This window comes from Paroedura picta, chromosome 3 (genome assembly GCF_049243985.1).
Source record: "Paroedura picta isolate Pp20150507F chromosome 3, Ppicta_v3.0, whole genome shotgun sequence".
NCBI lineage: Eukaryota > Metazoa > Chordata > Lepidosauria > Squamata > Gekkonidae > Paroedura > Paroedura picta.
In genome coordinates, this window is record NC_135371.1 from 155,570,616 (window position 1) to 155,589,217 (window position 18,602).

General features: G+C 47.9%; 1 protein-coding gene across 1 annotated transcript in view; it reads left to right on the forward strand.

Moving 5' to 3' along the window:
* Window positions 1-219: 219 nt before the first annotated feature.
* ERBB3 (erb-b2 receptor tyrosine kinase 3) overlaps window positions 220-18,602 on the forward strand; it is a 105,046-nt gene continuing 86,663 nt past the window's right edge. Inside the window, exon 1 of the mRNA XM_077328842.1 lies at window positions 220-549. Within this exon, the coding sequence (XP_077184957.1) occupies window positions 468-549 (82 nt within the window). The 5' untranslated portion in view covers window positions 220-467. The remainder of the gene's footprint in view (window positions 550-18,602) is intronic.

An 18,602-nucleotide genomic window follows, 5' to 3' on the forward strand; every position in this document is an offset into this window, starting at 1 on the left:
GGCGGACACCCGCAATCTTTTATCTCTCCCCTCTTTCGCCACCCCCCCCCCCTCCCTCGCCGAGGCTAAAAACAAATCTGCGCTTTCCACTCCTCCGGGTTTGGGAAGCGAGCTCCGTCTTCTCCGATTGGTCCGAGCGGGGCGCAGCCCCAGCCAATGAGCCGCCGGCTGGGCTTCTCCTTGAATGAAGTGTGTGTAATTTGTGAGTTGTTGTGCGTAAGTGAAACTGATCAAAGCGCCTCGGCTGGTGTTCTTGGCTCTAGGGGAGAAACTTGCCACACTGGGCTGAGCGGCGGAGCCAAAGCGGCAGCGACCGGGGCCAGGGGAGAGATCGGGCCGCCTCTTTCGGAGCAGGAGGGGGGTCAGGTGGCTCCCTGCTCTCGCCCCCCACCCCTCTCCATCCCGACGTAGGATGTCATAGCCTGCAAAGTCGCCGCCCGCCCTCCTCCCGAGAAGACCCTGCGACGATGCAGCGGATCCCGCTCCGAACGGGCTTGCCTTGGCTGGTTTTTTTCCTGTGGAGTTTGCAGACTGCGGCTTCCCAAGCAGGTAAGGCGGAAAGTCTCCCCCTCTCCCCCCCCCCGGCCCGAGTAGAGCGTGTTTAGTCCCAAACAAGCCCTCAAACGCGGCTGCTTACTCCCGAAGAGGCAGAGGCGACGTGGGAAAGCTGCCCCCTTGAAACCGGGGTCCCTGCGCGCCTGCTCCTCCCGCCTCGCGTTTGGTCCGCCGCGGGGAGGGAAATCGTGCCGCAGTTTCGCGCTGGGGAGCGACGCCTTTGAACCTGTGCGGCGGCGGCGGCGGCGGCGGCGGAGCGGCAGAACCTGTTTGGACTCCCCGGCATCCCGCTCTCCCCCTCGCCGGTTTCTGGGCGGGCGGGCGGATTCCGGCCGGCTGGGCGATTTTCGCAATTTGTCTTGGTTTCAGCGGCAGCCGCTTGTGGGGCTGGCCGGGGAGGTGCGGGTGGGCGCGCCGTCCCGCAGCCGCCGAGGAAGGAAGACCCTGCAGGGAATCTCTGAAATGCGGTTTCTCCTGCTCCCTCGCCCAGATCGGGGGCTGCGGAGCGGAGTCTGCCCTCCGGAGAGATTTCTCTGGCTGAGGGGGGCCCCGGCCAAGCATCGGACACGACCTTGGCGGGGAATCAACGAGCGTGTCTCTGACCATGTACAGACTGCTTTTCTCCACCCGAGGGGGACCTACGCCGCACGCCGGTTTCGCTCAGGGGTGTTGTTGTCCCCCCCCCCCCCGAGGGACAAGGTTTCCCCGCTGTTGACGAGCCAGGCCAGCCAATGTCAGAAGGGATGCCTAAAGCAAACAAGGAGATGTGTGCACTTAGTAAACATGTAGTATGTAGGACGGGACACCCAATTCCGCAGAACTAGGAAGGGCCTCGCCTTCCTGATACGCACAGCGGTGGTTGGGGAAAGAAACCCAGTTTGCCAACCAGGAAGATGGGCTTAGAGATATTTTTAAAGAAATAAAAATAATAACATTGGGCCACGGAGACAAATTGTTCCTCCCTTAGAAAGAGCTGCAGAGCCGGCAGGAGTTCAACAGAGAAAGCTTTCCCTCCATAAATCTCTCTGGGGTGAAAAACAGCACGTGTTGAATCTTGGCTTATCTTTAACTTGTCAAGGATACCCAAGCTTTCCTGGGGAAATGTAGCCACCTGTGAGGCAGGAGAAAATGGGGAGGGGGGGAAGGGCAGTAACAACAGCAGCTTTTGAGTGAGATCTTGTGTCCCTGGAGCTAATGCCCAGTCCTTCAACTCCCCAATATCCTTTTATAGCTCCTTTGGGAAAGGGGTCAGTATATCCCACCCTTCCAACACAGGTTTATGGGTGGAATGGGGTGGGAGGTGAATCCATGGTATCACGGCTGGCTGAAATCAGGGATAGGAGGGTGTGATCTTGTTTATGCGCTGCTCTAGTCACCAATATGGATTACAATCCTGACTCCACCCATATCAAAGGAACAGAGGGGGGAAAAACTGATTGGCCTTCAGGAAGTTTGTTTGACTTGTTTTAAATCGTCTTTGACCATGCAGTACTTAAATTCCCAATTAACATCACCTTTTTCAGATTGGATCTTTCTTTCTCTCTTTCTCCCTTCTTTCACCACCTGTGCATTTGTAAGCACAGTTGCACCTTCCTGAATCCACTGAACTTAGCTGGGGTACAACTCTACATAGCATTGCACTGTTAGAAGCGCACCAGGGAGTATGGTGTGGCCCATGAATGCTGATTTTCTTAATTTGATGGGATCTATTGTGGTGTAGAGTGGTAAGGCAGCAGACATGCAGTCTGAAGCTCTGCCCATGAGGCTGGAGTTCAGTCCCAGCAGCCGGCTCAAGGTTGATTCAGCCTTCCATCCACGGGTACCCAGCTTGCTGAGGGGTAAACAGTAATGACTGGGGAAGGCACTGGCAAACCACCCCGTATTGAGTCTGCCATGAAAACGCTAGAGGGCATCACCCCAAGGGTCAGACATGACCCGGTGCTTGCACAGGGGATACCTTTACCTTTTACTGGGCCAGAAGGGGGGAGCCCCCCCCCGTGGCACCCACTCCCTTTCCTTCTGTTGCCCGACTACTGCAGAGGAAGCACATTCCCTATGAATGGTTGCCCCCCCCAATTCGTACAGTCCAACAGATTTCCTTCTACGCCTTGGCAGGAAGGTTTCAAGTGCAAAGATTAAATGTTGGCCAAGGAAGGATTTGATTTGCAAAGGGCTAAGTCCACCAGCTCTATCTTGTTTTGCAGCTTTTGAAACCTATAGACTTTGATAAATGGAGAAGTTCCTTCAATTAGTGCTGTTCAAAAGGTTAACTTCTCCCATCAGGATGATGGTCATTAAGAATATTTTGCACTGCAAATATTTTGTACTGGCTAAATAATAGTATGTGAGGGGGAGTCAAAGAGCAATTAGCTGCCCTTGTTATTTACTTACTTATTTACACCCTGCTTGTTTCCCCATTAGGGATCCTGAGCCTTCAGGGAGGGCGGTATATAAATATAATAAATAAATAAAGTGGCTTACCTCATTATCTGCTCCTGTGTTTTTATCCTCACAACATCCCTGTGAGATAGGTTAGGCTGGAAGTATGTATCTGACTCAAGATCAATCAGTGAGTTCCATGGGACAGAGAGGATTCTAACCACTATGCCATACTGTCTTCGTAGTTTTAGGGCCTAAAAAGAGGGGGGAAAGCAGTATTTTTGTGTTTGCTGCAGTAGCCGGAATCCACTTCCTTGTAGGGGCCTGAAATTTTCTGAATTCCTTGCAGTAGTCTGGATTTCTATTTCCTATTTTGTGAACAAAGTTCTTGGCAAAACTGCATCTTCCCTGCATCTTCCCAGTTTTCTGGGACAGAGTTATTTGAGTATGTTCTAGAGCAGGGATTCCCAACCAGGGGTCTGTGGACTCCTGGAGCTCTGGGAGCTCCAGAGGGGGTCCGTGGCCTTTCCCCTCCTACCTTCATGGATGAGCTGACTCCACCCAGAGGGCTCAGTAGTTAGGCAGTGGGAGTAAAAATTAAAGTGGGGAAAGTTGGTTTTGTTGTGGTACGGGGGGCCTGGACTGTCTTCTTAGCTCCTGCCATTATTTCGAGTCAACATGAGGCAGAGCTGCTGTAGTAGTAGTAGTAGTAGTAGTAAAAGTGAAGGGAGGGCAAAGGCTACAGGTGGTGATGTTACTTCCATTGACATATCACTTCCTGGGGGCGTGACAGGAAGGTGTGGCCAGCTGACATCACTTCTGGGGGTCCTTGAAGCTTGAAAATTAATTTCAGGGCCTCCTCCACCATCAAAAGGATGAAAAGGGCTGTTCTAGAGAATACATGAGGGGACCTCAATCCAGTGCCTGGTGGAGGAGCTCCCTTTTGCAGGTGCTGCAGAACTGTTTCAGTTCTGTTAGAACCCTGATCTGTTCTGGGATCTCGTTCCACCAGGTGGGGCCAGGACAGAGGTTAGGCAGGCTTCACTCTGCCATGGAAGGTGGCCTGTCACTCCCACCTAATATTACTCATGGAGTAATTAAATGAAATTAAATGAGAATTAAATGAAATATTGTAAGCTGCTTTGGGGTTCCCATTGGGGAAAAAAGGAAGTATAAATATCTAGAGAACTCAATCCATTATAGAAGGTAATGTATACTAATGCAAGGCTGACAAGACTTGCTTCTGGGCACAATTTGATAGCAAAACAGTGGCTGACGTATCCCCCTCACCTCCCCTTGGCCAGAAATAATGTAATTCTGACTTCACTTAACAATTAATGAAATTATATTTTTGTTAAGATCTTTCATAAGAAGGGAGGGAAAAACATGCAACATTGGGGAGCAAAAGCCCAGCATCCCCTGCAAACATAATAATAAATAATAATAAATTAATTTTTATAGCCCTCCCTTCTCTAGTAGGTGGGTAACGACAAGATTAAAACATTCAGTATCATATAGTATCCTAACATAAACATTAGTTCATTAATCTCAATTAGGTTTTAAATGTAATAAATAAGTTAAAAGCTGCCTCTCCGTATGCCTCCGCAAGGCAAGGCTAAACCAAGCAGAAAGACGCAAGGAATGACAATGGAAGGGCCTGAATTTCAGCACGCCATTCATTACGTGATGTGGTTTATCACTTCTCCTACATCTGCGTGTTTGTTCCCTGAAGACAACTCATGCATGGAGAAGAGGGCTTGCTCTGCCACTGTAACTGTTTCTATCCTGGGGGAGGCAGTCTCTTAACAGTAACTTTGGCCTGACATGGATGGCCCAGGTGAGCCTGATCGTATCATATCTCAAAAGCTAAGCAGGGTCAGTCCTGATTAGTATTTGGGTGGGAGACCACCAAGGAACGCCAGGGCTGCTATGCAGAGATGGGCAGTGTCAGATCTCTTCTGAACAGCACTCTCCACCACCACCTTAGGGCAAATGTGCTCATAGTGCCCCATGTTCAATGCACCATTAAGTAGTGCTTGAACATGCACCGCAGTTCCCCAGCTCTACTTTTAAAACAGCCGAGCTGCGGAAGCCACCACAGATCTCGGAGGAGTCCAAGACAAGAAGTGAATGCCTCTCATGAAGCATCCACCTCCCTGACTCTAACCCATCCCTTGCATATTGCCCTTCACTCTTTGGGCATTTGAAGATAAAAAGAAGGCCAGGAAGGGGGGAATAGAATGTGCCAAACATTTTCTTCCATACTTTTCATGTATTTTGTGAGAAGGAAGGTGAACCCCTGTGACTGAGTGTCAGAGCGGTTTTGATCCTGTTTTTGTGCTGATGGATTTATTTCCAAGAACTAATTGTTGAGCGCTATTTTACTGTTACAAAGAATCAGGAATACACTTTCTAAATGACTCAATGCGCTCCCTGGTTGTGGGAGCGCTTCAACGTCAGACTGGATTGAATTTCAGAAGAGAATGCGCGCAATAAAGTGCAAAGTGACTCACAATCTGTCTTAAAATCCAGTTTTGATAAGGAGAATAGTTGGCCGTGTTTGTATTTTATTTACAAGGTACTGCATGGCATGTATGTATAATGCAATGGTTAGCTATGCTGCTGAGAACATTGTGGGCCTGTTGTGAACAGTGAGAATGCCTTTTACTGTGGCAAGTGCAGTGGGAGATGGGCTCATCTCTGATCTCGCACTGGACTGTGGAGCTACCGGGAAGCGGCAAGAGAGCCCTGGGGTGATTTGATTAGAGTTCTGGTCAAGGCTGAAGGCTATCCAGGTTCCAACCATGCGATGGAATCTTGCTGGGTGGGCTTGAGCCAGAAGGACTCTTAGCCCAGAACTGCCAACCTCCCGGTGGCACCTGGAGACCTCTTGCTGCAACAACTGATATCCAGGTGACCCGGATTGGTTCCCCTGAAGAAAATTGCTTCTTTTGGAGGGTAGACACTAGGGCAGGGGTATTCAACCTGTGGTCCTCCAGATGTCCATGGACTACAATTCCCATGAGCCCCTGCCAGCGTTTGCTGGCAGGGGCTCATTGGAATTGTAGTCAGTGAACATCTGGAGGACCACAGGTTGACTACCCCTGCTCTAGGGCACTGTACCATGCTGAAGTCCCTCCCTAGGCTCCACTCCCAAAAATCCCAAGGTATTTCCGAGCCCAGAGCTGGCAGCCCTGCTAACCAACCTCACAGGGGTGTTCTGTGGATAAAATGGAGTAAAGAACAACGGAAGCTACTTTGGGTTCCCACTGGGGAGAAAGTTAGGATGAAAATGTTGCATATGAATCTGGCACGTGCCCATGAACAAGTGCAGACAGTCACTCCTAAAGGACGGAGCAGACCATCCCTGAAGCACACGGCTGCCTCCCGGGGGCCTCTTCCAGTGGGAAAAGGGACAGCTGCCCCCCTAAAGCTTCTGTGATGTCCCAATTAGCAAGACCATTTCTGAGTGGGAGCAGGTGGGCCAAATGTGTCTGGTGGGCTGTAGGATCTCTGCCAGACCGTGAGTCTCTGAGGACCAAACTGGCCCACCATCATATCCCATCCAGCTTCATGATTTTGTGATTTTAGACATATAGCATATCTAGAAGTCTCTTCCACCAGTAGACTGTAGCAACTTATCAACCAGCTCAACTACTAAATAAAAAGGCAGTGGCCCTGCCCCACCCGCCCCCCGCCCCCCAAGAAAAACTTCCCCAGAGGTTTTTCCCTTCTGAATGGGTTAGCGATTAGGAAAATACCCTTTGGTTTTCAGTGACAGGTTCTCCTTTTTGGAGGTTGCCGTCATTTTTTCTTGCCGTCATTTTCTAGATCTTTATAAAATTGGGGTGACAACGGGAGGACTGAGTGTTGTTGTGGACGGTGTTGATGTTTTTAATTCGGCAACAGTTGCTAATAGGCTCTCTTTCCCTCCTCCCCAGTCATAATTGAGACCAGGTTTTCCTGGTTGCTCGAAACCAGTTTTGTGTCAACATTCTTGACCTCTGCTAATTGCTTTCCCCTTGTATGCTGTAGACATTGTCAACGGAAAGAAAAACAAACAGTGTCCATTGGATAAACTGGGCGGAAAACCTCTCTCCGCAGTGGAGCTTCCTAGGGAAGGCACACCTGCTCTCTCTGAGACCAGGCTGGACTTCACAGGAGCCCTTCCACGGCACTTCCTCACTCCCTATTGCAGCCTTTCTCAACTTTTTTACTGTTGAGAAAGCCCTGAAACATTCTTCAGGCTTCGAGAAACCCCAGAAGTGGCACGATCATACAGAATATGGTTGAGAAGCATCGCTTTGTACACACCCACCCTGGGTCCCTCCCCTTTGCACACTTTTCAGGCCCATACTTGGTCATTTTGGGGTGTGTGGGGGGTCAACATGACCATATATGATCATATCACCCAATAAATGCTTGGCAAATTTTGAAAATATATTAACAATGAATTAACTCCCACTCCTTCGGTAAATACCCATTTGATGTATTGTTCTTGTTTTCGTTCCGTGTGAACCGCCCTGAGCCTTAGGGAGATTTTGCTGGAGATTTTGGAGTGGAGCCTGAGAAAGGACACCAGTGAGAGGCAATGCCCTCGACTTCACTCTTTTCTCCAGGGGAACTTACCTTGTCTGTATACCTGTTGTAATTTTGGAAGACCACCAGGCTCCCCCTGGAGGTGAAGCCCTGAAATCAGATGAGATCACCAGCTGAGCTTCTGCCAGCTGAGCTTCCACTCAGGAATGAGAATCTATGGATGGGAGAGGAAGAAGCTTGCTTTATGTGTATTGTTGACTGGATCCGTCCTGTAGCCTTTTCTGGGCTTCATCATATCATAAGGAAATAATTGTATTGTAGGGTTGGGTGGGTCCAGAAAAATCATCAATCTTTTGTCCTAGCCACAAATTGGCTCCCTGAAAAATTATCCTGCATTGTCATAAAGACAGCAAATTTGCACCAGGAAGGGGGGGGGGAGAATTTGCACCAAATACTTGCAGAATATTGTTCTGGATTACTTTACATCAGTAAGTTAAGTCACAAGTTACAGGCAGACACAAGTTAAGGCAAAAATTCCTTGCTTATTTGCATTTCACCCTTTGTGCAAGAGTGCAGAGTGGTATCCACTGGAGTTGTTTCTTTTGATCTTTGCAACTGCAGGGTTAGGCTGTGATCTGCATAAGACCCACCAATGAAACTTGGTTTCTTTCATCTAACTCCGATGCTCTACTCCCTGTTCCAAACCGGCTTGCATCATGTGCATCTGGATTTGCAACACAAACCTCTGGGTGATGGCTAATGGTTAAAAGGGTGTGCAGAAGAGATAACACGAGTGTGTGTGGGCGAGGGTGGATTTTAGGCTGTACCACACATTCTTTGTTAAAAGATGTCTTCTGTCACTGGAGGAAATTGGTGCCATCCCACTCGTGGCAAAGCATCCACAGGGTTGAGGCAGCAACCAAATAGAGCGGATGTCTCTGCCATGTTCATTTCTGTTTGAAACACATCCAGTTTCCAGCCAAGGGTTGGGCCTCCGCTTCTCCTTTCAGAGATTTGTTGTTTGTGTTCTTCTTGTTTGATTGGTTAAGCATCTCTTGCTCAGGTACCGTTGGCAGGTAGGAAATACATGGAGCCATTGGGGGTGGAGCTAGGAACGGGCAGGATTTGAGGCTGGGAGGGACTTCAGTGGAGTATAATGCTATGGAGTCCCCCCTCCAAAGCAGCCCTTTCCTCCAGGGGAGCTGATCTCTGAGGCTGGATATGAGCTATAATTCCTGGGGATTTCAAGGTCGGGGTTTAAGTTGGAAGCTGAGAGGTACCTGGTTGCGAAGGAATTCATGAGCAGTGTTTGTTGTTGTGGATGGTGAAATTCTCCAGTCAATTAGTTGCAATCCAGAATCAGTTTTTGAGCGCTAGATACATTGGCTGTAGCTAGTCAGCAGACCAGGAAAGGCGTTCTATATAGATTCAAGTGCACTTTCTTCTCGGGACATCTCGCAACTCAGAGCATCATGATACCACTTGTGGCTACAACCAGGTGACATTGCATACTGTTGCTTCTGTCCATTTATGCTCCCACCAGGTCCAGGATAGAGCTGGACTTGGAGCTCAGGGGAAGGAGAACTGCCTGTTGATCCTGGGCCAATGGTGACCCATGTTCGCTATTGTACTAATCACATTGAGTTGAGTTGTCGTGGTTCTGTATGAACTGAGACCAAGTTTCAAAATTTGAGAGCAAACGTTTAAAAGGGTTGGCACACACACACACACACACACACACACACACACAAAACAGAACTCTGTTTAAACTTCCAGCTTGGATTTGGACATAGGATCCTTAGGCCTAGCATGCATTTGCTTGGGGCCTACTCATTTCCCCGCACTCCACCCCAGGGCTTCTTCTAGTGACACAGAAAATGCAGGACTCAACCCTGAGAGGCATGAATGTCACTCAGCGTCTTGGAGTCTGCTGTCAATCTTCTTAGGGCCGTTGTGAAGATAATGAGAATTATAGAGTCAGAGCGAACAGGGCAAAGGTTGTTTTGGTGAACTTCATTCTCTACAGTCCAGACTGCAGTGCCATAATCTCATGCCCTGCAGATTCAAAAAAGGACACAAACCTAAAGTTGGCCTCTTCCAGGTGGTAAAAAATGAAGACCTGTCAGCCACCAGAGCCAACACACTGAAAGAAAGGACCAACAAAGACAGCTGGACATATAACAAATAAGTCTTCTTTATTGCAAAGTGATGAAAATTCAATGGAACTAGGACTCATGAATACATATGACTGCTATACATTTGTATTGTTATTTTGTTAATAAATGCCCCATAAAACAGATTTTCTATGTTTTTATTTAAGGAGAGCTACTGAGGAAACTGGCTGAAAATGAGCTGTTTTAGCTAGCTCCTTGAATTTTCATCACTTTATATTAAAGAAGATTTATTTGTTATATTTGTCCAGCCATCTTTGTCGGTGCTTACTTTCTGTTTGTACCCTCCAGGTGGTAGCTGGAGATCTCTTGGGACTATACCTCATCTCTCAGCGACAGAGATTAGTTCACCTGGAGAAAGTGGCCACTTTGGTGTGACATGACATCACACAGAATTCTGTCCTCTCCCCAAATCTCCCTTCCACAAACTCCACCTTCAAAATCTCCAGGTATTTTCTAGCCCAGAGAATCCCCAAGTAGAAGGCCATTTCTGCCCTGTGAATCTCAGTGCTGGTGCTCAGAGAGTTTAGGACACTATTCTATCTGAGACAGAAGAGCTTGAGCAAATGCATTGGATATTCTACGTCAGATGTTCTGGGCCCCAGAGGCCAAGCAGAGACATCTGATTCAGGGTCAGATTCCTTCCTCTGCCCTAGAACTGAAGCTCTCCTCGGCTCCCTTTTGTATCGCTTCAGCAGACGTGTGGTGCAGCGTCCCCCATGAGGCTGTGAGGCTGTGTCGTAATCTGTCCCATCTGCACACTGCTCTGGCTGCTAAAGTTTTGCATGACCAAGGCGGGCAGGATTGTCCCTCCCATCTGAGTCACTCCTGAAGGACCTTTCGTAACAGGTAGTGCTTGCTCAGTAAATAGTAACAAGTGCCAGAGAGAGAGAGAGAGGGAGAGGGAGAGGGAGAAGGGGTGGGGGAACACACACACACACACACCGGGTGTGGGTTCTGGGGAAGGGATTGCTGCCCAGTCATTAAGCAGTGCCAGCTGACAGTAAAACATGGTGGCAGTGGAGGAGGAAATCAAGAAAGGTGATCCGCTCAGGGTGTTGTCTCCAAACAAGGGTTGTCGAAATGTGACATGGCTGCTGCTTCCCCCCACAACCGGGTTTGTACCCTCTCCTCCCAGCCTTGCAGGGTTTCTGTGCAGACAGCTGAGGCAACCTTTTGACCAGGCTGGAGCCCCTAAAATAATTTTTCAGGCTTCAAGGAGCCCTGGAAGTGATGCCAGCTGGCCACGCCTCCCTGCCACGCACCCCTGGAAGGGACATCAGCTCCTGTGTTGTAAGGAGGACTGGCGGGGGGAGACAGTTTAAGGTGGGGAGAAGGTGTGCAGGCTTCGCCTCCTCCTAGGCACAGAAACCAGAAGAGAATGCACTCAGGCACAGCAGGGGAGGAAGAGGAGCTATGGAAGTTGCCAGTTCCCTAGCTTGTGGCTGAGTCCATTAAGGCAGGAGGGAAAAGACTGTGGACCCCCTCTGCAGCTCCTGTAGACTCCTGGGTGAACCCCTGACTGGGAATCTCTGCACTAAGGCAAAGCAACAGCAGTGTCTCCAAGGTTAGAGAGAGAGTTTTGGGTAGATGCGAAGATGAAAATATGGATTTGCTGAACCATTTGGTGACAAAAATATGGGACTCAGTGTTGAATGCAGGGAGTGTGCCTGTGAGAAAGGGGGCATGTAAGGTTCTTTCATCTCATGGCCATCACAATCACTCACGGTGGAAACCTGTGTAGAGTAACTTCAGTCTAATCAATGGCTTAAACTGGCATACTTGTAGAGAGGATCACACTGTGGCTCCATTATCCTGTTTCAGTGGTCTCTCTGCTGCCCTTTCCCATGGTTCTCTGTCCATGTGTAAACTATAATGTGCTGATTTAGACTGAAAGTGAGCGAATCCCCTGAACATTTCCTTCTGTTGGGTGAAATGAACATGGCGACAGGGCAGGGGGAAGCCCCTGTTACTTCCCTCTTTCCTTGCTGAGATGGGAGAGGAGGAAGTGGGCTGTCCGGAGGCACCTGTGCCCTCCAGTGCAGCTGCCTGGGCTAATTTTAGGCTTTTCAACTTTGACATTGTCCCCTTTAAAAAAAAATGCCTTTCACAGCCTGCCTTCTCCGACATTCCTCCGCCTCCTCTCCAGAGCAGACACTGATTTGGAACAGAGCTTCAGCTCTGCCAGAAGCTGTTTGAAAGCAGATATTTCCCTTGGAATATCTTGGAAGTTCATGGCTGGCTTGGTATGTTACAAAACCCGCCAGTTTGGTCGCTAGCTTTAGAACTTCTCCATTCGCTGTGGGTCGCATCAAAGGGGGCTAGCCCATTGTGACCCTGGCAACAAACTTCATGTATATATTTGTATTTACTTGATTTATAATCTGCCGTTCTTCTGTCCTGCATTATAGCCTTGTGGATATTCCTTTTCAAGGCTGACCAGAGACTGGAATCCAGATCTCTCCTATCAAAGTTTGACATCTACCACAGCACACTATAGAACCAGTTTTCTCAGCCCTGGGATTTCTTGATGGTCTTGGAAGAGCTCCCCAAATGGGTGGGAATTAATTATTTTTAGATATATTTTTTAAATTTGTTAAACATTTATCAGATAATATGACCATAATAATAATTAGTATTAGTATTAGTATTAGTATTAGTATTAGTATTAGTGCGAGTTACATTAGTTTGAATAAAACCCCAGGCATAAAAACATCACCATCCAAATGAACAATGTCAAAGAGAAGAACAGCAGAAAAAAATATTTTAAAAACCTATCTGTTCTCCCAGTTACTCAAACGGGAGGTGGGAAGAGGGGGCAGATGAAGCCAAGCTGCCATGCACACAGTATTCTGGAGGGAGGCCAACAGATCCTTCTTGCCGGGTCGGCCTCAACCATAGACTTGGCGGAAGAGCTCTGTTTTGCAGGCCCTGCGGAACGCCAAAAGCTCCCGCATTTATGGTCATGTTGATCCACTTCCCCTTCAAAGTGGCCAATGATGGGCCTGGAGGGGCTGGGAAGGGGAGGGGCCCCAGGTGGGCGTGTCTACAGCTATGCTTCCCAACCACTTCCTGTACAATTGCACCCCTTCTGGGGTTTCTTGAAGCCTGAAGAATGTGTCAGAGTTTTCTCAACAGTAAAAGAAGTCGAGGAAGGCTTTTCTAAAAATGCTTCTGTACAGAATGCAGTGGAGGCAAGCTTCTGGTGCTGAAGTCCATCCTGGTTGGCTAGCTTGACCTGGTGAAAACTCCTTGCTTCCTTTAGCTTCTCCCATGCCTCAAGCATGTCTCATTAAAACCCCACTGACAGCTAAGGGGAAGGACCTTGGAAAAGAGAGAGAGCGTCTGTTTTGCATGCAGAAGGTCTTAGCCTCCATGGCTGGCATTGACAGTATTAAAAAAAAAATCAGCTAGCAGGTGATGCAAAAGACCTACCAATACCCTGGAGAGCCGTTGCTATTCAGAGAAGACAGCACTGACCTTGACAAACCAGAATAAGGCAGCTTCGTGTGTGTTCAAGGGCCCCACTTTTGTGATACCCACGGCAGAATGCACTAAAAAGGACAATGAGAGAAAAGGAAGAGAAGCAATCAACAATGTAGCAATAGTGGGGAGGGGGGAAATATTCTGGGCTAAAATGGAGTGACTCTACTGTTATACATTCCTTTGTCTTTATGCAATAACCTGGACTTCTTTCTTTTAGACTGGTCATCCTTATGCCTTTCCAATTCTAAACAAAGTTACACAGTCAATTGACTTTGATGAAATTAGAAGGAGTATCTTCTTAGGACTTCACTGCGCATGTAGCATTCCCAACCACTGTTTTAGATAACCAGTCCCTCCCAAGAACTTCACAATCAAACCAATGCTGTGACTATCTAGCTGCCACCTCTGCTTTTAGCAGCTACCCGGCACACAGAAATGCAAGGTCTCCCCCCACCCCCCAATGGTGAATCTTCTTGCCAAGAAGAGTCTTACCTTTAAAAGTTCTGAGATGCTATTAGAAAAGGCACCAAAGCCTGGGCCTTTAAGAAGGTGGCAATGCTACATTATGGCTTTCTTTTTGTAAAGGATATTTTGAGGTTTCACCCTTGTGCTTTGCAATTATGCTTCAACTGTTTCACTATATAAGGCAAGCTCTGTTTTTCCCTACTGGAAGGCGCAAGGTAGTTACAGTGCAATCTCCAAATACAGTAAAAGTGGCTGGTTCTACTTTGAGCAGAACTAAGAGCCAACGCTCTCAGTGTGTCGATGAGCCAAGAGGAGAGGGATGGTATGGAAAACTGACGTGACGGCGATGAACGTCTTCTTAAAGCCCAACCCTGAGCTTATACTTTGCACAGCAAAAGTGCTAAGTCAGTCTCTGGCATGTTCAGTTTTAAAGAGATCTTAGGTAATAGGTGTTGGGAAAGATCTTTCTGTGCCTAGCTGAGACTCAGGAGAACGACTATTGGTCAGAGGAAACAATACTGGGTAGGATCACTGGTTTGAGGCAACACACCTAGGGAGCTTTTGAAGGATGGAGCCCTTGAAAATTGGTATTGCTGATGCTGCCATGTCACTTCCAGGTAAAAGCCCAGAAGGGATGTCTCTCATATGCATGCATGTATGCAGAGAGAGACACACACACCACTACTTGAAGAAGAGTGGGCTTTTATATCCCACTTCTCACTACCTGAAGGAATCCCAAAGCAGCTTATAATCACCTTTCCTTTCCTTTCCCCTCAACAGGCACCCTGTGAGATAGCTGGGGCTGAGGGAGCTCAAAGAGAACTGATGAGAACAGTCCTAAGAGAACTGTGACTAGCCCAGGGTCACCCAGCTGGCTCCATGGGGAGGAGTGGAGAATCAAACCCGCCTCTCCAGATTAGAGGCCACTGCTCTTAACCACCACCTCAAGCTGGCTTGGGTGGGAGACTCATTATGAAGGAGGGAGGAACCTTGTTGGTGACATCATGACGTTGCTGGTGATGCCATGATGTCACTCCCCATGTGATCTGGAAGTGATGTCATGACCTTGCTAGTGACACGACCCAGAAGTGAAGTCTCATTGTGTTGCCAACAGTGCTCTAGCATTTGCCCCAAACTTTATGGTTTAAACACAGTTTTTGGTAAATGGGTAAAATATTGCCCAGTGCAGTGATACCACTTCTTGGTTGCACTGGGAGTGATCTTATGGCACTGGGGTAATGCCTAACACCTCATTTCTCTCCAGTTTCCCCCCTCCACCATTGAAAGCTGCGGGTGGAGTGGGAATAGTCCTACCGAAGCCGGACACCTGACAAGCCGGACCACAACAACCTAGGAATTCCTCAAATCTGCCCATGTGAATCTAAAAAACGATTCAAGTAAGATATAAAAAGCACGTGAAATATCAGAAAATTGCTTCGCTAAGTACTACCAAAAGGTAAATAAAAAGCTGTCACTTTCAAAGGCACTCAATGTTGTGATGGGACTTGAGCCCCGATCTTTATTTTGGTGCCTGTGGGCTCCCTGGCCCTCACCAGTTTCCTGGTACTTACATCTTCCCTCCACAGAGCAAGAAGTCCGTCCTGACTTTCCTCTGCCTCACTGGAGCAGGCTGGGATGCTGCAAGAGAACCCAAGAGGCATCACCTTTATATTTATCGGAAGAACCAATTGGGCAATGGCTATCTCCATCGCTGGAGGATTGGAACTTCCCAACATGTTTTGATTGGCTGGTGCCCTGTGATAGTCATTTTGTGGTTGGCTTTGCCCTTCCTCAGGAGCCATTCTGTGGTGATGTCCGCTACCTGTTAAATTCCTTAGGTGCCTACGGGCTCAGCGGATTTGTAGAACCGTGCTCTAAATGAAGAGAGTTCCACTTTTACTACAACACCACCTTTATTGGCATAGCATATGAGAGAAAATACAATTAGTACAACCATTATATACAGTTTATGGAGATCAAAGGTAGACAAATATTGGGTTTGCAGTATGAGCTCTTACAACCTTATGGCAAATTATGAAAATATTGCTACCTCCTCAGTCAAGGCAAGATCCTGGCTATTCATTAAAAGCAATACCTCATTCTGGTTGGAAGATCTAACTTTCCTCTTGGTGGGCAGATCCAAATCCTGACTATGTGGTCATACTGTTCTAATTGAGGTTTTTCCTTTTGGAGGGAAGAGGTCTCGGTGGAACATACAGAGGAGTGGTCTCATAGGGTGTTTTTTTGTATGTGTGCTAAATCTCTGAAGCCCGTGTTTTTGCAATTTCCTCATCTGCAGATTGTATTCACGAGTCACGTTGATCAGACTGCCCGTCTGCTTTTGAAGGAATGGTTCTATGCGGCATAAACGGTGTGAAAGTCATGAACTAGAGACCAAACCTACATAAACTGCAACTTCTTAAACTGTGGTTTGATCAGTCTCCAATCTGTTGTGGTGCAGATTTCCAGACAAACTGCTGCTTGTTGGCCAAGGTTTATGGGTGGTTTGTTAACTCTGGTTTGTCCTGTTTGTGGTTTGATGGGCAGCTAAAGTTATTTCTGCCATCTTGGGCACTGGCAGCAGCAGCTGCTACCTCATGCCTTTGCCCCCCTCTCAACCCTGTCCATGAAGGGATTGTTCTCCTTTCCTTTTTGCCCCCCCCCCCCCCAGCTCTCTTTAAAGACAATGCTGCCAGCTTGAGGACTTCCTAGACTCTTGCAAAATCTCTTCCTCTTGTGAGTCTTTGGCCACCTATCCAGTTGCCTGAGCAACAGACAACCCAAAATGATGGCTGAATTGTTAGAGTTTAATGGGATTTTAAAAACTGGCATGTGTGGCTTGTCTTACTGGTTGTAAAGACAACTGGTGGAAAGAGGACGATGTTTTAGAATCATAGAATAGAATCATAGAGTTGGAAGGGGCCATACAGGCCCTCTAGTCCAACCCCCTGCTCAACGCAGGATCAGCTCTAAGCATCCTAAAGTATCAAAGAAAAGTGTGTATCCAACCTTTGCTTGAAGACTGCCAGTGAGGGGGAGCTCACCACCTCCTTAGGCAGCCTATTTCCTGCGGTTCCCACACAGGAATGGTTGGCAGGCCTTTGGGGGAAGCTGCTCAGCTGGCTATGAAAAGCTGCCAGGGGGCTGGATGAGTGGCTACTGTCCTCCTAATCCACTTCAGGTGTCTTGTCTGCTGGCCCTGTTTGTTATGAAGTTTGAATTTAGGAAGCCCTGCTTGTTGAGTTTGCTACTCCTTGTAGCTGCCTGGCCACAGACTAGGAAGGCAGAAAAAGAGAGAAGAGGGTTTTGACTGCCTGAGAGTCTCAAAGTGGCTTACAATGGCCTTCCCTTCCTCTCCTCACAACAGATACCTTGTGAGGTAGGTGAGGATGAGATAATTCTGAGAGAAATGGGACTGGTCCATATGGCTGCATGTGAAGAAATGTGGAATAAAGGCCAGTTCTCTAAATTAGCAGCTGCTGTTCTTAACCACTACACTCAAGCTGGTAAGGAGGATGGCTTATCTCTTGGGAGGCAGAGAAGGAGCAAGAAACTAACAGATCAGGGGTCACACATAAACTGGGCATTTCTTACCATCCTGTAGCAGACTAACCAGACTTAGGAGAGGTTGAGGGTGGATGATCCTGTATGTTATACAGAGATTTTAAAAATTCAATGGTCTTCAAATACATTGATTCAGTCACCTGGACAGCAAATCTATAGGTTAAGCCAGGAGTCCTCAGTGTGTTCCTGATGGGTGGTGTGGCACCCACTGACTGTTTTTAGGAAATGGATGAGGCCAGGTAGGGCCTTGGCCCAGCAAGGTTTCTGATTAACTAATGGAAATTTGATTGGGTGGGCAGATTTTCGTAAAATGCTGCTTTGGTAGCAGTTGCCACCACAGCACAAGGCTTTCCACTGCGTTACTGAAGTTAAGCTGTGGCAGCCATTTTGTGTTTGGCTCTGCTTCCTGTGGCGGCCATTTTATGGCTGCCCCCATTCTGTCATGTCAGAATTCCAAAAGTTCCTGCAGGCTTAAAGAACTGGGAGACTCCTGGTATAAGCCAACGTTCCTACCCTTGTGTTGCATACAGAAGGCTGGAAACTAAACAAACTGTGATAAGTCCATCTAGAAAGTTAGCGGCGGAAGCAAAATTTTAATAAGAAACTTCCAAGCTCTATCATTTGAAACCCAAGACAGACAAACTAAGTTTTGCCATAGCAGGGTTGCCAGCTCTGGGTTGGGAAATATCTGGAGACTTTGGGGGCAGAGTCGGGAGGGGCCTCTAATGCTATGGAGTCCACCTTCCAGAGCAGCCATTTTCTCCAGGGGAAATGATTTCTTTAATCTGGAGAGGAGTTATAATTCCACGGGATCCCCGGGGCCTACTTGGGGACTGGCATTCCCATGTGATAGCCTCCTCCAGAGATTCATGGATCTAAGGGCTATTGATTATGGGTTTGGGGACTATATTCCCCCCTCCCATTGCCGAACCCAGGCTTCGAGGAACAGTGCCCTGCATCATACCCACTCAGATAACGTTGGTGATTGTCTTCCTTCCCTCTGATGTAATGATGGCATGGGCCCAGTTGGCACCACGAGCAAGAGCAGAAAGGGTCGATGGGATGAACACGGTTCTGTGGCAGTAAAAAAAAACTGGCCTGGCGCCAGGTATGAGAACACCATTGGCCGCTGGTGATTTATAGAATCCTGAGTTTTAGCTTTTTTGGGGATGAGAAATAATCAGGATTTAGTCCATTCAGAGCTCTGCTGGACAGAAATGCATCTTTCTGTGAAAGCCGACTTCCTTCTGGGGTTTGGCTTAAGCTCTGAGGATTCTCAAACTGTGAATTTGGCCTGAACGCATAAAAAGCATATCATGCATGAGAACAGATGCCCACAAATGGTTTTGTGTTGAATGTGACTTGACGGTGGCTAGACTGTTGCCGTCTTTCCAGAGTGGAAATGTAGAATTCAAGTTTAAACTTGTTTGGGATTCTGCCTTG